This window comes from Vanessa cardui, chromosome 26, assembly GCF_905220365.1.
Source record: "Vanessa cardui chromosome 26, ilVanCard2.1, whole genome shotgun sequence".
NCBI lineage: Eukaryota > Metazoa > Arthropoda > Insecta > Lepidoptera > Nymphalidae > Vanessa > Vanessa cardui.
The window spans coordinates 2,887,623-2,913,573 of record NC_061148.1 but is presented as its reverse complement, the minus strand read 5'-3'; the positions used below and the strand labels follow the sequence as shown (position 1 = coordinate 2,913,573).

The 25,951-nt window shown below is 36.3% G+C and overlaps 3 protein-coding genes across 6 annotated transcripts in view; 2 read left to right on the top strand and 1 right to left on the bottom strand.

The window, feature by feature from the left end:
• The window catches only part of LOC124540814 (neutral alpha-glucosidase AB), a 28,628-nt gene extending 14,139 nt beyond the window's left edge, over positions 1-14,489 (top strand). The window contains exons 9-20 of the mRNA XM_047118536.1: positions 1,310-1,449; positions 3,213-3,400; positions 3,854-3,996; positions 4,749-4,846; positions 5,417-5,539; positions 6,151-6,316; positions 7,355-7,491; positions 10,275-10,387; positions 11,029-11,186; positions 11,901-12,014; positions 12,895-13,004; positions 13,533-14,489. Of these exons, the coding sequence (XP_046974492.1) occupies positions 1,310-1,449; positions 3,213-3,400; positions 3,854-3,996; positions 4,749-4,846; positions 5,417-5,539; positions 6,151-6,316; positions 7,355-7,491; positions 10,275-10,387; positions 11,029-11,186; positions 11,901-12,014; positions 12,895-13,004; positions 13,533-13,746 (1,704 nt within the window). The 3' untranslated portion in view covers positions 13,747-14,489. The remainder of the gene's footprint in view (positions 1-1,309; positions 1,450-3,212; positions 3,401-3,853; positions 3,997-4,748; positions 4,847-5,416; positions 5,540-6,150; positions 6,317-7,354; positions 7,492-10,274; positions 10,388-11,028; positions 11,187-11,900; positions 12,015-12,894; positions 13,005-13,532) is intronic.
• Positions 14,490-14,719: 230 nt separating this feature from the next.
• Positions 14,720-21,011, bottom strand: LOC124540813 (zinc finger protein 85-like). Its single transcript, XM_047118535.1, has 3 exons — positions 20,672-21,011; positions 19,792-20,320; positions 14,720-17,787 (listed from the first exon to the last, which is right to left on the bottom strand). The coding sequence occupies exons 2-3, from the start codon at positions 20,260-20,262 to the stop codon at positions 15,868-15,870; spliced, it is 2,391 nt and encodes a 796-aa protein (XP_046974491.1). The 5' UTR covers positions 20,263-20,320; positions 20,672-21,011; the 3' UTR covers positions 14,720-15,867.
• Positions 21,012-21,547: 536 nt separating this feature from the next.
• Positions 21,548-25,479, top strand: LOC124540639 (zinc finger protein 484-like). 4 transcript variants are annotated; one of them, XM_047118302.1, is made up of 8 exons: positions 21,548-21,683; positions 21,754-21,951; positions 22,062-22,694; positions 23,009-23,349; positions 23,708-23,852; positions 24,459-24,596; positions 25,083-25,244; positions 25,336-25,479. In XM_047118302.1, the coding sequence occupies exons 1-8, from the start codon at positions 21,594-21,596 to the stop codon at positions 25,336-25,338; spliced, it is 1,710 nt and encodes a 569-aa protein (XP_046974258.1). In that variant the 5' UTR covers positions 21,548-21,593; the 3' UTR covers positions 25,339-25,479. The 4 variants fall into 4 exon arrangements, with proteins under 4 accessions (XP_046974258.1, XP_046974261.1, XP_046974259.1 ...); XM_047118305.1 differs by having other exon boundaries at positions 21,564-21,683; positions 21,744-21,951; XM_047118303.1 differs by having other exon boundaries at positions 21,565-21,653.
• Positions 25,480-25,951: the final 472 nt, after the last annotated feature.

The following is a 25,951-nucleotide window of genomic DNA, read 5'->3' as shown; positions in this document are numbered from 1 at the left end:
GTGATTTCTATACTACAAATATTAGGGTACCGCGAAGATAACTTTTTTTTTTGCGTAAACGTGTACGTCACACTCGAACTCGTAGTCGGTGTTATATTTGTGTTGACAGTAAATATTTTATCTATTTTAATTCCAATTTTTGATTTAAATTGATTTCGTTCGAATATATTACTTAAACTTATTTATTTTTTATTTTTTATTAAACCTTTTTGATCAGATACTACTTGCAACAAAAACTTGAATTAAATTACTTGCGAAAAAACAAAGATTTGAACATATTATATCGATAATAAATTTACATTTCACATCACTTTTTTAATGTGTCAAAACGGCCATCGTATCTTGCCGCTATAATAATGCATATATTTTTCATTCCATTGAATATAGAGAGAATATAAAATTTTAATTAAAAACGGAGTTAATAAGTCCATACCGGTTGCCAATAACTTACTTAATTTCAAATATCTTCTAAATAATGCTTTATAATAAAGCTCCGTTTATATCCGGTTATGAGCGACCTATCATAATAAAAGGAGACTACATAGAATATGTCCAAGACTATATATATCTGGGTAAACAAGTATCATTCAACAGGACTAGCAACGAAGAAGAAATAACAAGGAGAATTAATGTTACATGGAAAAAATTTTGGTCTCAGAAAGAAATTCTAAAAGGTCATTATGGATTGCATTTAAAAAAAATCGTATTTGATACTTGCCTCTTGCCATGCTTATTATATGGATGCGAAACATGGGTATTCACAAACAAAGCAAAGCAGAAAATCAAATCCACCCAAACAGCAATGGAAAGGAGTATGTTGAAAATCAGAAAAATACATAAAGTGAGGAACGAAACTATCAGACAAAAAACCAAAATCAACGATGCTCTGAAACATGCACTCACACTTAAGTGGAAGTGGGCTGGACATATCTCACGATATACTGACAAAAGATGGACTATTGAAACCACAAGATGGAACGGCCCTGGGGGAAAGAGAAGTGTTGGTAGACCAAGAAAACGGTGGGCTGATGATATCACCAATGTCACAGGGAGCGACTGGCTAACAGTAAGCAAGGACAGAGAGACGTGGAAAAAACTGGAGGAGGCCTTTACCCAAAAAGGGGTCCATATTTCACACAATGGAGACTAACCACACTAACAATAAATTAAGAAAACTTACTAACAAACTACTAATTTCATTTGAAATGTTATATTGAAATATGGAATAAATGGCTTTATTATTATTATTATTATTATATCGTCAACGACGTTCGAAACACTTTTTTTAAATAAAATATTTGCTCCTCAGAGATTCTCGCTGGCCTACCACCAGTCGCGATGGAACTACGTCGACGAGGCCGACGTGCGCTCCGTCGACGACGGCTTCGACGCAAACGACATCCCCGCCGACGCCATCTGGCTCGACATCGAGTACACCGACCGCAAGAAGTTAGTACGCGTCACACACACAAGCATACACGCCCGCGAACACTCGCACACACGCCCGCAAACACACGCACATACGCCCGCAAACACACGCACATACGCCCGCAAACACACGCACATACGCCCGCAAACACTCGCACACACGCCTGCGAACACTCGCACACACGCCCGCAAACACACGCACATACGCCCGCAAACACACGCACATACGCCCGCAAACACACGCACATACGCCCGCAAACACTCGCACACACGCCTGCGAACACTCGCACACACGCCCGCAAACACACGCACATACGCCCGCAAACACACGCACATACGCCCGCAAACTCTCGCACACACGCCCGCAAACACACGCACATACGCGGGCAAACACACGCACATACGCTCGCAAACACTCGCACAAACGCCCGCGAACACTCGCACACACGCCCGCGAACACTCGCACACACGCCCGCAAACACACGCACATACGCCCGCAAACACACGCACATACGCCCGCAAACTCTCGCACACACGCCCGCAAACACACGCACATACGCGAGCAAACACACGCACATACGCTCGCAAACACTCGCACAAACGCCCGCGAACACTCGCACACACGCCCGCGAACACTCGCACACACGCCCGCAAACACACGCACATACGCCCGCAAACACACGCACACATGCCCGCAAACACACGCACACACGCCCGCGAACACTCGTACGCCGACCAACTCACAACAACAACAGCCTGTAAATTCCCACTGCTGGGCTAAAGGCCTCCTCTCCCTTTGAGGAGAAGGTTTGGAACATATTCCACCACGCTGTTCCATTGCGCGTTGGTGGAATACACATGTGGCAGAATTTCTATGAAATTTGTCACATGCAGGTTTCCTCACGATGTTTTCCTTCACCGCTGAGCACGAGATGAATTATAAAGACAAATTAAGCACATGAATCAGCGGTGCTTGCCTGGGTTTGAACCCGCAATCATCGGTTATGATGCACGCGTTCTAACCATGGGCCATCTCGACTCACGCACGCTCACAAACGCACGCACGCTTACAAACTCACGCACACACGCTCGTACACACATACATACATACACGGTCGCAAGCTCCTTACGCTAAAACACTCGTATCCAAGTAGATACGTACGCTCGCCATAACACACACGTGAACTAAACACACTAGTACAAGTAGACACGTAGTAGTAGAACGTATGTTATCCTGTCAACGCATCCGTTTTGGACACTGACCGCCAGTGCTAGCGTACATACTTATACTATTTTTCTTGTGGTTTTGACCTTAATTGAAATAATCTATTTTAATTATTTAGATTTAATACACATATCATGTTCACTGGGCTATTTCAATAATAATTATAATCTTAACAGGGATTATGAGTAATTTATTAAAGTAAAGTAAAGTAAAGTAACAGCCTGTAAATTTCCCACTGTTGGGCTAAAGGCCTCCTCTCCCTTTTTGAGGAGATGGCTTGGAACATATTCCACCACGCTGTTCCAATGCGGGTTGGTGGAATACACATGTGGCAGAATTTCTATGAAATTTGTCACATGCAGGTTTCCTCACGACGTTTTCCTTCACCGCTTAGCACGAGATGAATTATAAACACAAATTAAGCACATATATATAGTGGTGCTTGCCTGGATTTGAACCCGCAATCATCGGTTAAGATGCACGTGTTCTAACCACTGGGCCATCTCGGCTCTTGTAATTTATTATACAAGTAATTTATTCCATTTTTTTAATGTCATAGATATTTCACATGGGACATGGAAAAGTTCCCTCATCCCTCGGACATGGTGGCGAACCTCACGGCCAAAGGGCGGAAGCTGATAGTCATCATCGACCCTCACATCAAGCGGGAGGCTGGCTACTTCGTCCACGAGGACGCGACAGAACAAGGGCTATATGTTAAGGATAAAGATGGAAAGGACTATGAAGGTATTACTTATTTGATTATTTAATCTGTGGTAGGTACTGAGTATAAGAAAATTATAAGACAGTAATTGCCATAGAATAGTCTAATGTAAGTTTTTAATTTTGTTTCTAATTTCCTTGATGGTAGGGCTTTGTGCGAGCCCGTCTGGGTAGGTACCACCCACTCATCAGTTATTCTGCCCCCAAGTAACAGTACTCAATATTGTTGTGTTCCGGTTTGAAAGGTGAGTGTAACTACAGGCACAAGGGACATAATATCTTAGTTCCCAAGGTTGGTGGCACATTGACGATGTAAGGAATGGTTAATATTTCTTACAGCTTCATTGTCTATGGGTGATGGAGACCACTTACCATCAGGTGGGCCATATGCTCGTCCGCCAACCTATTCCATAAAAAAAAATAGCTACATAACATAGGGGTTCAAAACCTTGTTCTAAATAACCATTATATCCCAAGGGTGGTGCTGGCCTGGTTCTTCCTCGTACCTGGACTTTTTCAACCCGGAGGTAACAAAGTACTACGCTGAGAGATTCAGATTCAACAACTTCCCCGGTACCAGTAAAGATGTCCACATCTGGAATGACATGAACGAGCCAAGTGTAAGTATTATTATAATTTACTAACCAACAAACTTTCTAATAGAATTGTTAAATCTATGGTCATCTAGCCCAGTGGTTAGAACGCGGGCATCTTAACCGATGATTGCGGGTTCAAACCCAGGCAAGCACCGCTGTTTCATGTGCTTAATTCGTCTTTCTAATTCATCTCGTGCTCAGCGGTGAAGGAAAACATCGTGAGGAAACCTGCATGTAACAAATTTCATAGAAATTCTGCCACATGTGCATTCCACCAACCCGCATTGGAACAGTGTGGTGGAATATGTTCCAAAAACCTTCTCCTCAAAGGGAGAGGAGGCCTTTAGCCCAGCAGTGGGAATTTACAGGCTGTTGTTGTTGTTGTTGTTGTATGGTCATCTGTGGGTTCTGAGATGCTAAGGGTTGATAATATTTATATTAATAAAATATTCCTTGGACAAGGGAAAAGGTTTTATTGTCCTTGGATACATCACTTATGACGACCTCCATGGTCGAGTGGTGTGTACACCGGTTTTCATGGGTACGCCACTCTGAGGTCCCGGGTTCGATTCCCGGCCGAGTCGATGTAGATTACCATTAGTTTTCTATGTTGTCTTGGATCTGGGTGTTTGTGGTACCGTCGTTACTTCTGATTTCCATAACACAAGTGCTTCAGCTACTTACATTGGGATCAGAGTAATGTATGTGATGTTGTCTCATATTTATTTATTTACTTCTTATTATTATAGAAATGTAAAAAAAAAATATTTGTGTAGGTATTCAATGGACCCGAAATCACAATGCCCAAAGACTGTCGCCATTACAAGGCTCCCCAAGACGGACAAGATGGTCTCGCTTCATTCTGGGAACACAGGTAACGCTTTATGGAGCTATATTTTAAATTTCATTATCAAAATGTTCAATTCAAATCAAATATTTTCCACATACAGTATGTGTTACGTTTTCCAAACCTTTTTTAATTCATAAGTTACAGAAAAAAGTTATTTCAAATATATAATATATAATACTGTAGAATTAAATTAAGTATAGTAAGACACAAATTAGATGTAGCATCGGAAAATGCAATGGAATAAAAATAAAACTGATTACTGCCGATTTACACGACCAATAGAAATAGCTCTCTATCGCGCCATTCGACGCTATTCGTCGCTATAGATTCTCGCGTCAGAGAAAGCAAGTGTATGTAAATCGAAGTGTCAAATTGACGAATATATTAGGTCATTTGAAATTACAAGATATAACGTTTGTGCAAAGATCATATTCGCATGAGAAATAAATATTGATAATTTGTCGTAGCATACTAAATTCGGATGTGATCGGTTTTACGACTTTAGCCGATGCGACATCTAAGTTGTGTCGTACTATACTAGTATTTGTTTCTATAGAAAATCAGCATATCAAATAATACGTGTTCCTTCCATAGACACGTGCACAACGAGAACGGACTCCGACACATCAGCGGTACACACCAGGGCATGCTGGACCGATCAGACGGACAGTACCGACCCTTCATCCTCACCAGAGCCGTCTTCGCCGGTACTCAGAGGTGAGATATGCATGTTTCTGATGACCAGCTATGCTCTACGATTTCAATTTCGACAACAGTATATATGAGGACGCATTAAACTTAGAATCTTTCCTTGCCAGTCTTAAGAAAAGTTTTAATATGCCTGCATACATTTCATGTGTTGATTTGATAAACTGTATGCGTGCAGGCAAGCTTTATTAATTTCACAAGATATACTTGCTATCCTTTTTAAGTGTACACGGAAAAAAGAGATGGCATTATATTTAGATTTTATATGCCTAATACTCTTAGCCGTTTTCTGGTGGTACCACTATCGAGCATTTATGATTTATCTAAGGCCTTCGATTTTGTTGATCACGACATGCGCTCTTATAAAACAAGTTTTATAAATAAATCAATGGTGTTTAACGCATATCGTTAGATTAATTGAAATCTTATCTTGAGAGGCAGTGAAAGGATTCAGAATATTTTTATAAATATGGTGAAGTCTTCAAAACTTATTTTTAGAATGGATGTTTCACAGGGCTTGGTTATAGCTCCTTTTTTATTCCTAATTTATATTAATGATCTCCTTTACCTAGTAAGGTTGTAACTACAGTTGCTGTGATTTAATCAAATATTTTCCATAGATATGCAGCAGTCTGGACCGGAGATAATGCAGCGGAGTGGGGCTTCTTGCAAGCTTCCGTCCCCATGTGCATATCGCTGGCCGTCTCTGGAGTCAGTTTCTGTGGCTCAGATGTCGGAGGCTTCTTCAAGTATCCAGAGGCTGAGCTGATGACCAGATGGTATCAGGTGCGATTATCATTTTAATATTCAGGTTTCATAATGAAAATGTAAAATGTGATGAATAGGCTATTTGACTTATATTCGACGAGGTTAAGGAACCCAATAAAAGTTGTTTTTTTTTTTATTTCTAGTACATATTTGCCGAAAAATATCATATTAAAAATTCCATATTTAAACAGCGCGCGAAAAGGCTACTTGGACAATGTGGCGTTGCAATGTGGTCGGTGATGTCACTTTGCTGTATTTTAATCTGTGGTACATATAGTAGAAAAGTAAGGTCTACAAGAAAGTGACTTCATCATAAGCCCGGCCAATCAAAAGCGTTTTGTGTCACGTGACAAACGTTTGAAAAAATGCATTTTTATTTATTGATTTTTGAATAAATTAAGTATTATTTTCAACTTTCGTTAGTAAATAACCATTTTTAAACTCATCATATACACTGATTACAATAATTCACAAATTATTTTTCGCATTGTCAAATAGCCTATTATAGAAGGTGTCAAAATAAATCTACCTCGGTCGCGTTGGTCTCTCGAATAATTTAAGTAAAATGTACAGTTTTAACTTCATGTTCTATATCTGTGAAGCGATCTTCACTGTCATTCTATAATGTCACACAAATTTATCTTATCATTATGTTAATTATTAAATTAGCCTTCTTCATTAAAATAATTATAAATTAAGCTCCGAGAGATCGGTTCAAAGGAGCCTTTACGGTTAAATATTCGCCATTACTTTTAGTGGACATTACATATGACGACCTCCATGGTCGAGTGGTGTGTACACCGGTTTTCATGGGTACGCCACTCTAAGGTCCCGGGTTCGATTCCCGGCCGAGTCGATGTAGATTACCATTAGTTTTCTACGTTGTCTTGGGTCTGGGTGTTTGTGGTACCGTCGTTACTTCTGATTTCCATAACACAAGTGCTTCAGCTACTTACAATTGGGATCGGAGTAATGTATGTGATGTTGTCTCATATTTATTTATTATTATTATTATTACAAAAATTCCTAGTATTAACGGTGTGTGTGTGGTCGCAGGCGGGCGCGTACCAGGCGTTCTTCCGCGCGCACTCGCACATCGAGACCAAGCGGCGCGAGCCCTGGCTGTACGACGCCGCGACCACGGCGCGCATCCGCGACGCCGTCCGCCGCCGCTACGCGCTGCTTGACTTCTGGTACGCCCACCGCTTCTGTTCGCCTAGTACATCGCTACTTAAGCCTCCATGCCATTCCTGATAGCCTAGTACTTTCCCTTTAAGCCGACGGTTCTACTCGACTCATGATACGCGCTGCTAAATTTCTGGTGCGCCCCTCAGCTCCTGTTCACCTAGTACATCGCTACTTAAGCCTCCATGCCATTCCTGATAGCCTAGTACCTTTTAAGCCAACAGTTCTACTCGACTCATGATACGCGCTGCTAAATTTCTGATACGCCCCTCAGCTTCTGATCGCCTAGTACATCGCTACTTAAGCCTCCATGCCATTCCTGATAGCCTAGTACTTTACCTTTTAAGCCACTCCACGCCATTCCTGATAGCCTAGTACTTTACCTACGCTGTTATTCGTCTTCTTGTACTCCACGCCGTTCCTGATAGCCTAGTACTTTACCTTTAAGTCGACAGTTCTACTCGACTCTTGGACTCATGACGCGATGCTCAACTTCTGGTACGCCTTCCGCTCCTACTCGCCTAGTACATCGCTACTTACGTCTGCGCTGCTATTCGTCTTCTTTGACTCCATGCCATTCCTGATAGCCTAGTACTTTCCCTTTAAGCCGACAGTTCTACTCGGCTCCATGATACGCGCTGCTCGACTTCTGGTACGCCCTCCGCTCCTGCTCGCCTAGTACATCGCTACTTAAGCCTGGGCTTGTTATTCGTCTTCTAGTACTCCATGCCGTTTCTGATAGCCTAGTACTTTACCTTTTAAGCCACTCCACGCCATTCCTGATAGCCAAGTACTTTACCTTTTAAGCCACTCCATGCCATTCCTGATAGCCTAGTACTTTACCTTTAAGCCGACAGTTCTACTCGACTCATGATACGTGCTGCCTTGACTTCTGGTACGCCCTCCGCTCCTGCTCGCCTAGTACATCGCTACTTACGCCTGCGCTGCTATTCGTCTTCTAGTACTCCACGCTATTCCTGATAGCCTAGTACCTTTTAAGCCATCAGTTCTACTCGACTCATGATACGCGCTGCTAAATTTCTGTTACGCCCCTCAGCTCCTGCTCGCCTAGTACTTTACTTCGTAAGCCTGCGGTGTTACTCGGCTTCTGGCACTCTACTCCATTCCTGATAGCCTAGTACTTTACCTACGCTGCTATTCGTCTTCTAGTACTCTACGCTATTCCTGATAGCCTAGTACTTTACCTACGCTGCTATTCGTCTTCTTGTACTCCACGCCGTTCCTGATAGCCTAGTACTTTACCTTTAAGCCAACAGTTCTACTCGACTCATGTTACGCGCTGCTCACCTTCTGGTACGCCCCTCAGCTCCTGCTCGCCTAGTATTTTGCTTCGTAAGCCTGCGGCGATACTCGGCTTTGGGCACTCTACCCCGCTCCTGATAGCCTAGTACTTTGCTTCTTACGCCTGCGGTGCTACTCGACTTCTAGTACTCCACACCGCTCCTGATAGCCTAGTACTTTGCTTCTTACGCCTGCGGTGCTACTCGACTTCTAGTACTCCACACCGCTCCTGATAGCCTAGTACTTTGCTTCTTACGCCTGCGGTGCTACTCGACTTCTAGTACTCCACACCGCTCCTGATAGCCTAGTACTTTGCTTCTTACGCCTGCGGTGCTACTCGACTTCTAGTACTCCACACCGCTCCTGATAGCCTAGTACTTTGCTTCTTACGCCTGCGGTGCTACTCGACTTCTAGTACTCCACACCGCTCCTGATAGCCTAGTACTTTGCTTCTTACGCCTGCGGTGCTACTCGACTTCTAGTACTCCACACCGCTCCTGATAGCCTAGTACTTTGCTTCTTACGCCTGCGGTGCTACTCGACTTCTAGTACTCCACACCGCTCCTGATAGCCTAGTACTTTGCTTCTTACGCCTGCGGTGCTACTCGACTTCTAGTACTCCACACCGCTCCTGATAGCCTAGTACTTTGCTTCTTACGCCTGCGGTGCTACTCGACTTCTAGTACTCCACACCGCTCCTGATAGCCTAGTACTTTGCTTCTTACGCCTGCGGTGCTACTCGACTTCTAGTACTCCACACCGCTCCTGATAGCCTAGTACTTTGCTTCTTACGCCTGCGGTGCTACTCGACTTCTAGTACTCCACACCGCTCCTGATAGCCTAGTACTTTGCTTCTTACGCCTGCGGTGCTACTCGACTTCTAGTACTCCACACCGCTCCTGATAGCCTAGTACTTTGCTTCTTACGCCTGCGGTGCTACTCGACTTCTAGTACTCCACATCGCTCCTGATTGCCTAGTATTTTACCTTTTAAGCCAAACGTTCTATTTTATTTACTTGCTGCTACGTTTTTCTCGATTTCTGGTACTCCACTTTGCTTCTGATAGCCTAGTACTTCTTACGCCTGCTGTACTACTCAACTTCTTATACTGAACACCGTTCCTGATAGCCACTAGGCTATCTCGTAGTACTAAGTCTACTTCTTACGCCTGAGGTACTACTTGATTCTTGACACCTGCTACTCGATATCTGGTACTCCCCTCCGCTCCTAGTACTTTACCCGATCCATAAAATATTCGGTCTAGTCTATGGTTTTTAATACGGGTTAGTGGAAAATTTCGAATGTTAGTTGTTATTTTAACTGTAAATCTAAACTTCCTTGAATTCGAACCAAGTATAAAAGCTTAGAATATATTACCTAACTTACATTTTATAAGAATTCAAAATGAATATAAATCAAGTAACTTAATTTAAATGACCAATCTACATTCATTGAGTAATTTTTCATGTTTACTTAATCTGTATTACAGGTACACGTTATTCTACGAACACTCAATCGACGGCCTGCCTGTGATGAGACCACTGTTCCAAGAGTTCCCTCGGGAAGAGGAGACATTCACAATCGACAACACATACTTATTGGGTAATTAACTTCATACAATGTCATAAATAATCTTATCTCTATGCACTCATTACTGCATTTGCGATTATAAACTTCAGTCCGGTCAACGAAGTTTGCGCGTATAAAATAATAATAATAATAAATATGAGACAACATCACATATATTACTCTGATTCCAATGTAAGCAGCTAAAGCACTTGTGATATGGAAAATCAGAAGTAACGAAGGTACCACACACACCAAGACCCAAGACAACATAGAAAACTTATGATTATCTACATTGACTCGGCCGGGAATCGAACCCGGACCTCGGAGTGGCGTACCCATGAAAACCGGTGTATACACCACTCGACCACGGTCCTTAAATATGCTTATATAATTCTTAACGGATTTTGGTGTGGTTATTTTCAATAGATAGAGTAATAAAATATATTAAGTATCAACATTGCACCCGCTAGTTATACCAGTGTACCTACTGGCACAAGCCCTAACATCATAGTTTCAGAGGTCGGTGGCATATTGGCAATCGTGACCAGTTAACATCAGGTCAACTTGTCTGTCCGTGTACAATCATTTAAAAAATATATGTATATTGGTTTAGTAGTTTTTCAGTTACTTACTTCAAAAATAACGTCTCATTCATTCTATTCTACTGCCCTTAGGTGACAAGCTGTTGGTCCGGCCAGTGCTGGAAGCGGGAGTGACGAGTGTGAAAGTCTACCTGCCTGGGAAAGGCTCGCATACCACGTGGTACGATGTCGACTCGTACCAGTCGTATCCCGCCAACGGATACATTAATGTCGATGTTAATATTGCCAAAGTGAGTTGAATGTGATACTACTATATCATTTTGTAATTTAAAATCTTTACACATTATATCAATGATATTCTAATAAACAGATATGTTATATCCATACTAAACAACAGAAAAATGTGTGCCGCGCCGGGGACCGTTTGTTTTAGTTTATTTTTACATTTCGTTAAAAGTAAAAAGGATAACTAGATGTTTTAATTACGCAAAACGTATTACTACGTAATTTTGATGTATTATAACGTTTTATTACGTAAAACGACTAAAGGCAAACGTCCCAATTAGGACGTTTTCTAGTCTTCACTTTTTGCGCGTTAATAATATATCTATGTACTAGTTATAGTAATTATAAATATCATTGCATTATATATTGTTCAGAGAAAATTATTAAGGAATTTTCATAAATAAAATAAACGATGGCAACACCGATAACGCTTGCATTGTTACAGCACGCAATCCTAAGCCGTAACATTTATACATTTAGCCTTTTAATCGACTGCATTGTTTCACAACAATGTTGACATTATGACGTCATGACATAAGTTTAAATGAATCGTAATGATAAAATGTGTGTGTGTGTGTGTGTCGTCACATTGTTACAGCAGGCAATTCTAAGCCTTAACATTTTTAAATTTTGCCTTTTGATCGACTGCATTGTTTCATAACAATGTTGACATTATGACGTCATGATATAAATGTGTGTGTGTGTGTGTGTGTCGTCAGGTGCCGGTGTTCCAGCGCGGCGGTAGCATCGTACCGCGCAAGGAGCGCGTGCGACGCTCGTCCGCGCTGATGGCGCACGACCCTTACACACTCGTGGTCGCCTTGGACAACCAGGTCAGTACGACGACCAGCCTTTAATATTTGGCCATTAAAAGGTATTAGGATCTCGAAATACGAGGCGTAAGTCGAGACATATATAGTATGACACAAATTAGATGTAGCATACAAATAGAAATAGCTCCCTATCGCGCCATTCGACGCTATACGTTGCTATAGATTCTCGCGTCGTAAATCGACGTGTCAAATTGGCGAATATATTAGGTCATATGATATTACAAGTTATTACGTTTGTGTAAAGATCATATTCACATGACAAATAAATATTGTCAATTCGGGATGGCGTTCTTAATTCGGATGTGATCGGTTTTACGAATTTTACCGATCCTACTTCTAAGGTGTGTCGTATTATAAGTTTGTTTAGTTTTTTCTTCCTGCTATGATATTAATCTCGTGAGATTTGATGACAAGTGAGTACTCCTATGCCGGAAATCAAAACAATTGACGTATGCTTGAGCAATAATGTCAAAACCTTGCTGGACGTAACTTGAAACGACGTAAGTCGAGAACTGCCTGTATATTATTTGAATAAGAATCAATTGCATTTTTTTATGGTATAGGTTATAGCATATGGGCCACCTGATGGTAAGTGGTCACAATTACCCATAGACAATGACGCCGTAAGAAATATTAACTATTCCTTACATCGTCAATACACCACCAACCTTGGGGACTAAGATGTTATGTCCCTTGTGCCTGTAGTTACACTGGCTCACACACCCTTCAAACCGGAACACAACAATACTGAGTACTGTTATATAGCGGTAGAATAACTGATGAGTGGGTGGTACCTACCCAGACGGGCTTGCACAAAGCCCTACCACCAAGTAATGTATGGATGAAAATAATGTTTACATTACAAATCATAAATTTACAGGGCAAAGCGGAAGGTACGCTGTACATTGACGACGGCGAGACCTACGAATACAAATCAAATAAGTTTATTTACGCCAAGATCACATATGAACCCGCAGCTATGAAGTATTCGTGAGTATATATTTCATAGTCTATAATTGCTAATACTCTTAAACATCATTATTATTTTTATTTCGAGAATATTTTTTTCTAATAAGTAATTCTATTGTTAGAGAGCAGTTAGTGTTTAAAGTAGGTATTCCAATCTTAAGTGAAGTAAATGTCAAGTGAATGTCAAGTGAATTTTTTTATGAATTTTATTTCAAATCAAAATCAACATAAACTTTATTCAAGTAGGCTTTTACAAGCACTTTTGAATCGTCATTTTACAATTAAGTGAAGCTACCACCGCGGTGCACCGGTTCGGAAAGTAGATTCTACCGAGAAGAACCGGCAAGAAACTCAGTAGTTACTCAGTAGTTAGTTTAACATTTAAAAAATACAACGTCATGTTAATTAAATACAATTATTTCAATTAGTGTATCCTGCTTGGAAGTCAACAGTCTTTATGTATTTTATTTTAATTTTAAAATGTTAGTAATTTTATGCACTGAGGGAATATTTTCATTTATATGCATTAATATATATTTTCATTTGCAGCTTCGTACACGAAGAAGCAAGTTATCCAACCCGGTCATGGGTGGAGCGTATAGTAATCGCGGGTATCAAAAACCCCCCGAAATCAGCCAAGCTGTCCCAGGGGGGCAAGCAGATCCCTCTTCAGATGACGCTTCACAGAGGGAACGACGTGCTCGTCATACGCAAGCCGACCGCGTCAATGGCGTCGCCCTGGGAAATACTTTTCACGTATTAGTTAAATGTTTGAGACATGTGTTCTGGTTAATATTTTTAAATAAAGAGAGAAAATCATTTATTGTCACAATTTTATATGATTCATTAGTATTTATCATTAAATTCGGATTTACATTTCATTTTATATAAACCCATGTAACATTTTTATATAAATCAACCTGAGGTGGTTAGGTATTTGTCGGAAACATATAATCATAATTTTATTAAAACGACATACATACTTTTCTTTTTAAACTGACCAACAATTAAATTCAAATGGAAATAAAATTACGATTATTGTGTTCAACAAATACCTTTATCAACTAAATGTGAAGGCAAAATGTACAACACGCCTTTCTAAATAACATAGAATGTTAAATTAAGAATTTACTGTAAGTGACTTTAAATGAAGTATTTCATAGAATCATATCGATTTGAGGAGTCGTTATACTAGTTCATGAATTTATAATAAAGGTATTTCGACTTGGGTAGTATAGAACAAATAAAAATTTCAATATTAAATACAATAGTAGAACTAAAGTGTTCCAATTATATTTCATTGTTAGAAAGATACAAAAAAAAATGATGTCTTACCGCCTAATGCCGTATACCTTAATACCTTGTAGCTATATGTTTAAAAAAAAAACAAGCGCGCGATCTCCTGTCAAAGGCTTAATTAATGGCGCGAATTTCGAGTGTCTATTTCTGATAAATTTGACGTTTGTCATTATTATTCATTTAAAGTAATTAATGCTATTTTTTTTGTGACAATTCTTTTCAAAAAGTCATTTACGCTTCTAGTCGGTAAGACATTTATTTTTCTCTTGTCAATATTTGTTATTGTGTACAAAAGCAATTGGTAGAGCTGAAAATCATCGAGGCATAGAACACAAAGAGAAGTGTTCTGCTTATAATAAGAATTAGCATTATTAAAAGTACCAATTATAAGATTTTTTATATGGGTGTAACAATTACATATTAACTTATTTATTACCAGTGGTTATGATACCATACAACCTTCAACGAGACTGGTGTACTGTTTCATGTATGCTAAATGGTTTTTTTTAGATGAAAATATTTATGAAACTGAAAATGATTTTCATTATTCAATATGTTCAAATACAGTTTTGTATTAATTCGCATATAAGTTTAAAAAAGTCGTGTACAATATAAAATATTTGTTACGAAATGGAATCTTGATTATGAAATAGACAAATTAATAACTTCTGAAACAGATTTTATTTCGAACGAGTATTTCGATTGGAATATTAATTTTATTGTCTTGTGATAATGATAGAGAATAAAAATACAATTTTAAATTTGCCTTTTATTATTTATTAACACCTTTACCTAACATTGCCATGTAAATAACTTATATTATTGAGGCACTGATGTTTTAACAATTTAAATTACATTTGTAGAGTTAACAGACTAGCTTTTTAACACAAATCACAAAAAGAATCAAACTATATCTAAAACAGTTATATAATATAAATTACACTCCATTTGTTAAAGCTATCGTTGTGGAAGTTAATAAAGAAATTATAAAGTGTTTGTTTGTTAAATAATTACAATCAACTTATCATCCTTCAATATAAGTTGATGTATTGAGGTGGCAGCAAGCAATAAAACTGTTAAATATGTGATGTAAGTACTTGTTTTCACATTAATATTAAGCACAGAAAGTGTTGTTTCACTTAAAATAATATATAAAGACATTTCTTATAGACAACATAATATTTAAAGATTTCGGATCTCTCATATTCTGTAGCGGTTATCTTAGTATCTATTTGTTTTATAAAAGAAATATATTTGTGTATGTAATAAAATAATATAAATACAAAACTTTTAAAGTATAATTAAAATTTTACTCACATAAACCAATACGCTCTTCGCCCGCGAAGAATTATAATATTCAGTAAGATTGTTATTGTTCTATTTCACGTTACTCCAATAACTCTAGCCTTATTACAGGATTATACCATTTTTAAACATTTAATTAAAATCGGTTCAATAGTTTAAGAGTGAAGAAATAATTTACAGCTAATATCAACCAATCAGATCACAGAACATCGTCTAAGCGCTTTGTTAAATGGAGTATAACCACAGTGCAACCTAATCTACAACCAAATGGCAAGAGTGACTACTTAAAGAATATTCTAGTAGGCGTGTCTTCATTGGGGAATTCAATGAACGGGTGAGTTTGTTTATGTTCTAACATTTTCTTTTCGCTTGGAAACTTGTCACCGCATACTTCGCACGTCGAAGTCCCTTCATCGCCAGAGAGAGACGGCGTGCTTTTACTTTGCTTTCTCTTTTTAACGTACTTCTCTTCAGGTCTCGATTCCTTCGATGTCGACTGTTCTTCGATCAACGGTTTACCCGTCAACAGGTACTCCTTCATGTTTGCGTGTTTCAGGGACATCTTGTGCTGTTTCAACCGATTCTCCGAACTGCACTGATACTCGCATATAAAGCACACGTATTTCATGTCGCCTGTATGTAGTTCAGCGTGGATCTTTCTCTTTTCTGGCGTTGAGAAACGAAAATCACAAAATTTGCAAGGATACTTCCGCTCGGGAGAATGTAAACGCATGTGTGATGTAAGAGCTGTCATATCCTTACATATCTTCCGACATTCAACGCACATGACGCCCTTCTCGATCGTCTCGGATTCCTCTGTGCTTCCCGTGTTATGATGAATTCTTCTGTGAGACGTCAAACCTTTCTGACTGACGAAAACTCTGCGACAATCGGAGCACTGGAACTGATCCTTTACTTTCAAATCCGGACTGTGTTTCTCTACCTGGTGCATTGCAAATTTGTCGGCCTCGTGAAATTGTAATTTACACTCCTCACATTTCCAAGCCTGCACCAATTTGGAAAACGCTTCAAGGACATCCAAAACGGATTGTCCTTCAACCTCTGGGTGATACGTTTTCGTGTGGTTTCCAAAATCGATAATTTTCGGAAAAGTTCCTTTGCAATGCGGGCAAATGTACGGCTCTTCATGATCCTCCATCACATGCATTTTCAATTCTGATAGTTCCGAAAACGTTTTGGAACACATAAAACACTTTAGCTTCTGTTTACCTTTAACTACTTCCGAAATAACTTTGTACTCCATCAATTGAACTTTTTGGTGTATTTGAAGGTGCTTGAATAAATCTTTTCTGGTGCTGTAATCAGTTGGACAGAATTTACAGGGGAATCGTTTGCGATGCAGCCGCTTACGATGTAACGCTAACTCCTGTTTGTCTTTGAACTGTTTGGTGCAAGATATGCAAGAAAAGCAGGATTCTGTGTCTGCATATATGTCGTGAGATCGTAGACAAGACAACATCCTTGTTTTTCTTTTGAATATTTGTCCACAAGTGCACTCATAACCTTCCTTCTTCATATTTAAACCAACCTCTTCTTTGATTCGCGACCGATTCTCCAATCTTTCCATTCGTGCCTTTTTGTTCTCAAACGAATGCTTATCAATAGTTTTGTTTGCGTCTTTCTTGAGATCGTTGCAAATCCTTTTCTTCATATTCTCCATCCTCGTTTTAAGGCCTTTAATAATTCCCATTGCTCTATTCTCTATGGACTTGTGCACTTGCATGTGCTCTTTCAAATATTTCGATTTCTTATATGATTTATCGCACTTGTTGCAGCTGAAGCGTTTGTCGTTGACATCACAGCGACCGGCTTTTAATAATCCATATGCTTCTTGCTCTAATGATAATACATTGCCAGTTATCGAGTTAAGCTGGAAATCATCATATTCCATTGTGAGATTGTCGTCATTGTTATAAGAATGATCGTCATTACTATAAGAAGTCGGCAATATTTCTTCAGGATTATTAATTCTACCCAACGATGAAACATTGATACCCTGAACCATAGGATGAATTTCCATGACTAAAGTTTTTGTAGTTTGTGACTGTATCACTCCATCCTGAGGATTTGTGATAGTTGACGTTGTGTTGATTACTTTGTTTGATATTAAATGAGTTTCTGTTACTGTTAAATCCATTTCTTCTTTAATGATTTTGTCATATTCTTCTTTTGTCGTTTCCTAAAAATATTGAAATATGTGCATTAATATTTGTGTAAATTTTATTAACAATATAAAAAAAAAATGAGTAAGCTGACTTTTAACATTTGTAACATTATAGGCACAACATTTGTAAATTAAATATCATTTAGTAATAGGATGTAAAAGCTTTTTGTTGCAGTATTCATAAGACGACAAAGTAGAGAGGAATGCCAGATTGAGGTACACTAACTAGCACTTGCTTGAAGACAACAGTAATAGGGTGCGCATTCGAAGTGTATATATTGCATACAGTACAAAGTAACCATTTTCCTATAGATGACTGGCTATTGCATGAGTTTTATGGTTACATTATTTACAAAACTCTTGCTGTAACACATACACATTAATTAAGGGTAGTTGGGTAGAGGCCACATAAGAATAGCTATTTCATCTAGTGCTTGGTGAGAGGTACAATCCCAAATTAATAATCTTATAGTGAATAAATGGAGCTAATCTATTTAAGATTTAATTAAAACCTCTTGTTATTTTTTTTAATGCAAATTATGACAACTAAAGCCTAGGGTTTAGAATGACGAAGCTTGCATAAGTGGAGTAAAATGCAATCATATGAGAATCTTCAAGCAGGAAGTTGATCTAATATGATTAGACAGTAGAATTAACCCTGCAATTATGTTTTGAAATATGTGCACAAGAGACATCTTAAGTTCATCATAATTACCAAGGTTCGCTTACTTTGGTGATTTGAGTAATTAATAATATTCCTTACATTAATTATGGGCGGAGGTAACTTATTACCATCAGGTGGCCCATTTACTAGTCCATCTACTTATAAGAAAACTATAATTATTTGATCCTAGTTAATGTACTATGAGCGGGTGGTGATAGGGGTTATAAGTATATATTGGATTTTGACAGACCAAGAAAATGTGATTATAATACCAGTAAGATTCTTAGAGGAATGCAGTATTTTAAAGTAAATTAAACAAACTAGTAAAATTACCTGGCTGATTACAAGAGAACTTTAAAATAATTTAAGTATATTTGTGAAAAGGCTATTTGACTGGTTTTTAAAATCCATTTTATATTGTTTAGTAGAAGTTAAGGAACCCAGTAAAAGTTGTGTTTTTTATTTCTAGTACATATTTGCCAAAAAATATCATTATTCAAAAGTCCATATTTAAATAGCGCTCAAAAACGCTACTTGGACAATATGACGCTGCAATGGGGTAAGTGACGTCACTTTCTTGTATTTCAATCTGTGCCACATATAGTAGAAAAGCAAGGTTAACAAGAAAGTGACTTCATCGTAAGCCCGGCCAATCAGAGGCGTTTTGTGTCATGTGACAAATGCTTGAAAAAATGCATTTTTATTTATGGATTTTTGAATAAATTAAGTACTATTTTCTTTCGTTAATAAATTACCATTTATAAACTCATATTATACACTGATTACAATAATTAATAATTTATTTTTCGCATTGTCAAATAGCCTATTAGCTATAAATATTTATATTAACCCATGTGCATTTATATTTCCCAATCAATTTTGACTTTTTATGACATAATATATTTAATCACACTTTTTATTTGTTGGTTGTGTTAATTAGAGTTGTGGAACATCGAATTAGCAATGGATTGCTAACTTAATAAACAGATAATCAAAAGTGTTTTTACATCTGAGAATCACATCTAAACAAATAATAAAATTTGAGTGTCTGTTTGTAATATTAAAATAGCCCTTTTTTGCTCAATGCATATGTATGTAAACACGGTACATACACCAAAAATAACATTTCTTACAATTTTTGTCGGTTTGTCTGTGTGTTTGTTATAGTAATCTCTGGAATGGCTGGACCGATTTTGACAGGACTTTCACTAGCAGATAACTGATATGATAAAGAATAACTTAGGCTACAATAACTTTTTTTTTGTTAAATTCAAATTAGTCAGAGTTCAGACCCCTGAAAAGGTCACAATAACATAGAAGCAAGCATTTAAATATAATAAATAATTAAGATGTACCTCATAAGCATCAGTTTCTGGTTTTATGTTAATTTCATCTCGTAAACAAGCCTCAACATTGTTCAATGCATGTGCCTCTTCACTATCCATGCTGCCTTCGTCAATGCTTGGATATACGTAACCCATAACCTCATCTTGCTTCTCTGTTTTAATATCATCATCTGTATTAGGTAATATTAACTCGTTTATTTCATTTTCTATTTGCATTACTGTATGTTGTAGTTCAACTTCTCTTTTCTTTGTGATAGATGTTATTTCAAGTTTATCGGGATAATTTGGAGTGATGAATTCCTGTTTAATCTCAACTTGTATATTCTCAAATGGATTGTCATTGCTATAGCTGTCATCATTTTCAGGTTTAATATCAACTGTTATCTCGTGGGTTATTTCTTCTTTAATATTCAGATCATCTGATAACACCATCTGATTAGTGTCATCAAATTCACATGAAATATTATTTTGAAATTCCATTTTTAAACTAACTCTGCTGTTTTACCGTCCAACACCACTCCTCACACTCCTATTAAGTCTGCAAAATATTTTTAAAGTATTCTATACTACATACTGTACTCCAATTATTAACAACAATAATAGAAATAATTGATAGAATTTAATATAATGTGTACAAAGTTACGTAAGATACAAAAAATAACATGTTATTCTTCTTTTTAAGTATTGATATAATATAATATTATACCTTCTTTTAGTTTCGTCCAATTTTTTACAAAATATAACGTACATATGTCATTCATTTGTAATGAAAATTAAATGATATTACTAGTAGAAAAAAGACCAAGTTAATAAATTAACTAACTACTATTAAAACCACTATTAAATATGTAAATAAATAAAAACAATTGAAATATATTAATAATTATACCTCTCTTCAATTGCTCACAAATGAATACGAAGTAGTACATTATAAACATTACTTCGTACCAGTTTTGAGATGTTTTGGGTTTTGCTTTTGCTTTAAACCAATAATCCATTGAAATTGAAAATATTTTTTTCTTAACCCCGAGGTTAATTACTTCTGCATTCAACTATTTCTGAACCTTATATATTTTAACAATTGTACAATTAATTGTGGGAAAACTTTGCTTGAAATATTTTTAAATTAGTACTTATAATTTCGAAGTATTCACAAACTATTATCATAATAAATAAAAGTCAACGTAAACATTTTTTTTTGCAAAGTTATGTTAATTTTGACAGCTACTTTTTTAATTTCTATAAATCTTTATTGATATGCTATAGATAACACTTCGTAACATTATATAATTAAGCTTAGTCTACAAAGTAAATAAAAATAAAATATATATTAAATATTTACATAATGAAAACTTAATATTTAATTACATAAAATTTTACAATTGATAGTGAAAGAAAATATTTATCTATGAACAAAATCACTTTAGAGTTTAGATGTTTAACGAAAAGACTAAAATAACAAAGTTTTTTTTTGTACGTAATATTAATTATTATTATTTTTCAAAGGATTTTCCCGTTTTAAATATTATATATATTTGTGTGAATCAACGTTTATTTGATTCATGGCAGACTTAAAACTATAGTAATTAATTTATTTTAACTCAAATGCTGTTAACAAAATTAATTAAGGCTTTATGAAAATGTATGTTCATCATTTGCTTTTATGTATTCATGATTATCTGAAATAATAAAAATATATCATTTTTATTCGTTGTTTTAAGTTAGTTCTATGATTATCATGTCAAATATGGGCATTTTACTGGCGTTGATCTAGCATAAGCCTAAAAAATCAAAATGGCGTCTGAGGATTCATGAACGAACCGCAAAATTGTATACTCAAGAACGCATCGATAGTAAATTCAGTTTCGGTGGTAAATTCTAAATTTTGTGTCAGAAACTTAGTAATTATATTCTATTTCATTAATGAAAAATGTGCATTCAAGTAATCTATTCTTATAAAGTGATTTTCAGGAATCACGAAAAATGTCGAAGTCAATAAATTTACAAGATCTTGTGAAACATATTGTAAATGGTACATTTGAGCAGAAGTTTTGTCGGATATGTCTGTTACCTTTAGAAGATCTTTACGAGGATGCTTTTACTACTGTTTGTAAAGAAAACATTGAATATTGTATCGCAGATATTCTAGAAATAGTTTGTCATATACGAGTAAGTTATGTGATTACAAATAGTTTCCAAATGTTTATGATCAATGTTTTAACTATCGCAATTTAATAATTAGAATACGCTTTTATTTACAATTGTGTATAATTTTTCAGCTTTCAGCAATACACAAGTTTAAAATATGCCCAAGCTGTTTTATAACAGCATCAGAAGCCTACAAGTTCTATTTATTAACTCAAAAAAGTGAAAATCTACTAAATTTTTATGTAGACGAGTTAAATAATCAAATAAATTCAATAGAAGAACCAGAAAAACTAGCCGCTGAGTCCCTTTGCATAACTTTGCCAAGTGTACAGCCAGATAACTTTGAATATGACTTTGATATTGATAAATTTCCATTTCAAAGTTGTTCAAATGACAAAAATTTAGAGCTTTATGACAAACATGACATGGGCAAAGCAAATGTTGATAGAAAAATGAAAATAGAATTAAAAGTAGAAGATGACTTTGAGGAAAATATATTGATTATTATGGGGGAAAATGGTGAACCGTCCTTTTATAAACCACAGGAAGACGGAACACTGATGTCTCTTGAAAGTAGTCAAAATGATTTCAGTGAAGTTTTGAAACAGATACCGGAAACAAGTATATTAAAGAAGAAAAAGAAACGGAAAAGGAATCCAATGGAATACAAGATGTGCAGTCGATGCCCCGTTAGATACAGATTTGTTAGGAAGCTGAAGGAACATATGAAGGAAGAACATGGGGTAGATTTGTTTGTTTGCAAGGTATTATGAAAATTAATTTTTAAAAGTTACTTTCTTTTTCCTTGCAACTTGGTTTAGTTAAGATTATTTTACTGTAACAGTAATCTGAAATTATTGAACACAGTAATTCTATACTTTGTTTAATGTTTCTAAGGAGAAAAGATAGAAAACAATCTCATTGTCACCAGCATGGGTGAAAATAATCATTGGTAATTAATACACACACACACAACGAATAAGTCTAATAAAAGCTTCTAAAGAATTAGTTTTGTAAAAAGTTGTAAATCAAAATTGTATTGAAATGTGCTATAGTTTAAAAGTATTTAATATTTTAGGTATGTCAAGCAATTATAGAAGACGAACAGGAATTCAACAATCATCTACAAACCCACACAGGGATACACACATGTGCTATATGCAACACAGTGTTCAAAAAACGTGAAACAATCATTGCCCATTTCAAATGGCACGAAGAAATGAAAAATATGAGTAAGTTAGAGGGCGCTCACATTTGTGAAATATGTGGTCTGATACTCAAGAGTGCGGAGCATTTGAAAGAGCACAATGATAAGAAACATGTTAAGAAATATACTTGTTATTACTGTGGGCGTATGTACAAGGGAGAGATAAGCTTCGAAATGCACATCAAGAAACATGAAATGAATAATGATGTTAAGTTAGTATCCCTGCATTTTAATTTAACTTTAGAAATACTGAATTTAATTAGTAACTAAAGCATGTTCGTATATTTGCCTGTATAAAGACAAAAGGGGCATAACATTACAGTTCTTAGTGTAACATACAGTATTCATTGGCTGTGTCACACATAATTAAAATAAATAACAGCACAATGTCTATGGAAAGCATTGACCATATTTGTTGTTTATTTATGATGGAATTTGTACTATAAAATTTAAGCATTTACGAAAAAATTATCATATTTCACAATTGAATCTATGAGTGCTATATGATTCGATTTTGGATTAATTTAATAAGCAAATTATACCACAGAAATAACTTTAATTTACTTTCAGACGAAATCCGAGCCAAATAAAAAATGAAGGCTCTAAAAAAAAGCGAAAATACACGTGTCCTACTTGCGGACGAGACTTTGTGGACGAGAGAGCGCTGCTGTGGCATGAAAGGCTACATACTAATGAGAGACCTTATGTTTGTGATGTAAGTGAGCCTAGGTGTTAAAACATTTATCATATATATAATTATTAAAAATACACATACAAAAATTAAACTTATTACATGTCTAGCCCAGACCCTTCAATATTCCAATAGTGTTAATATTAATTAAATGAAACTAAGAACTCAACAGTGTTGATTATATTTGAGATGATATTTTGAGTGGGAGTTGAAATTATGATATATCAAGAATACTAATCAATAATTCAACAGAACCATCAAAAATGACTCAATATATTTCATCCATATATTGAGCATGTATATTGTGCCTGTAACATATATAAATAGAATTTACTCTAATTATATCCATCAATGCCACTACTGGTACTTATTAATCTATGAAGTTAATAATTGAAACATGCATGTAAACGGTGTTTATTTTTTAAGATCTGTCTACCCTATTTTGTGTGATATTTTATTTTATCTTTACTTTGTTATCTCTGTACGCTTCTTTTATAATTGTTTTATTTTATATAGTTTCTCAGTAAGTGAAATATATGTATTTCTTTTGAGGAATTAATAAAGTTCTTAAACCATAATTATTACTGTTACCAACAATGTTCTAATTAGTAATAATAATTGTCTGTCCAGGTGTGCGGGCGCGGCTTTGTGTCGTTGAACCGTCGCAACCAGCACGCCGTGTGCGCGCACACCGCGCCTGCGCGACGCTGCCCGCTGTGCCCCGCACTCTTCCACCTGCGTTCCATGGTCAACACGCACATCAAGAAGGTACTCCCTACATCTCTCCTCCCTAGGGTTGCCAGGTGTTAGGATAAAGCAGGACATACGTAGGATTTTGATTGCTTGTCCGGCCAAAATAAGCGGCATCCGGCCTGTTAGGATTTACTTCACTCACTTTTTATAAAAAAATGGACAAAAAAACAAGATGTCCGGATTTTTTACCCAAATGTCAGGACAAACTCACAGGTCTGTCCGGCTTTTGCGTCTGAGAACCTGGCAACCCTACTCCTCCCTAACCCGCACTCATTTTACCCTGCGTCAACAAAAAAAAAAAAACCCGCACTCATCTCTACTATGCTCCACAGCCCTTGGGCAACACACACATCCATAAGATACAATACACAACTGAGGTTAACACGCAAATAAGAATATTGCAACACTTACACAAAGGTGTATACTTACTATTTACATACCCAGTCATTCCATTTTGATACTCGTGTAGACTTATAATTATTATATTTTTCTCTACCATAGGTGCATCTCAAAGCACACAAACGAAGGAACCGTACGAGCAAACATCAGAATGTATTTTGGAAAACTGAGACAGTCCCGATCCAAGAGCTGAGTGTGTCCATACAGAATGAAATATTGGAGTTACAAGCAGCTCACAATGACGCGATACAAACACCGAAATGGGTACATATTATATTCTCTACTTCTTGCTATCAGTTAACTTCAAAAAATGTCAACAAAATTATTTAATCGTTATTTTTCTCTTTTTTTACAGTGACAGAAAATCTAGTATAAATGGATGCGAATTAATTTGAAGTATTATCCAATGAATATGCATTAGATTTGTTTGTAAAGAATTATGTGTTTATATGTTTATTTTATTAATAAGAATAAATAAAAGTATACATTTTTAATAAAAATGGTATTTGAAATAAAAACAATTTTCCCTTTTGTAAATATTTATTTTTTTATTTTTTTCCAATATATTTTTCATATATAATTATAATGAATTGGCTATTATATATACAACTTACAAAATATCGAGAAGGTCCTTAAAGAGAACTACATTTGAGTCTTATTACCTAGGTGGAATCATTTTTACTATTCATAAATTTAATACTATCATGATACATGATTTCTCTTAAACACATAAAATTATAAAATCCTAACTATTATGTAAATAACTCAAACTCTTTACAATTTCTTAATTTATTAACTTGAAATTATGTTTGTAGTTTGTTAAGTTTTAAACAATTATATAGACATATGTTTTTAAACACATAAGGAACTTAAATTATTGTCATTTGCAAATTTTACTTCAATATATCAAAAACTGTCATTAAAGTTTTTATTATATTCATGTCCTCAAGGAGTTAATCTTTATTTTGTTT

Excerpts from the sequence above, each read along its gene's own strand:
- LOC124540639 (XM_047118302.1), top strand. The coding sequence starts at position 21,594 with ATGAACGAACCGCAAAATTGTATACTCAAGAACGCATCGATAGTAAAT. Across the intron at positions 21,684-21,753 it reads AATTTTGTGTCAGAAACTTA|GAATCACGAAAAATGTCGAA; the intron begins GTAATTATATTC and ends AGTGATTTTCAG. Across the intron at positions 24,597-25,082 it reads TCAACACGCACATCAAGAAG|GTGCATCTCAAAGCACACAA; the intron begins GTACTCCCTACA and ends TCTCTACCATAG.
- LOC124540813 (XM_047118535.1), bottom strand. The coding sequence starts at position 20,262 with ATGGAATTTCAAAATAATATTTCATGTGAATTTGATGACACTAATCAG. Across the intron at positions 17,788-19,791 it reads CAGAAACTGATGCTTATGAG|GAAACGACAAAAGAAGAATA; the intron begins GTACATCTTAAT and ends CAATATTTTTAG.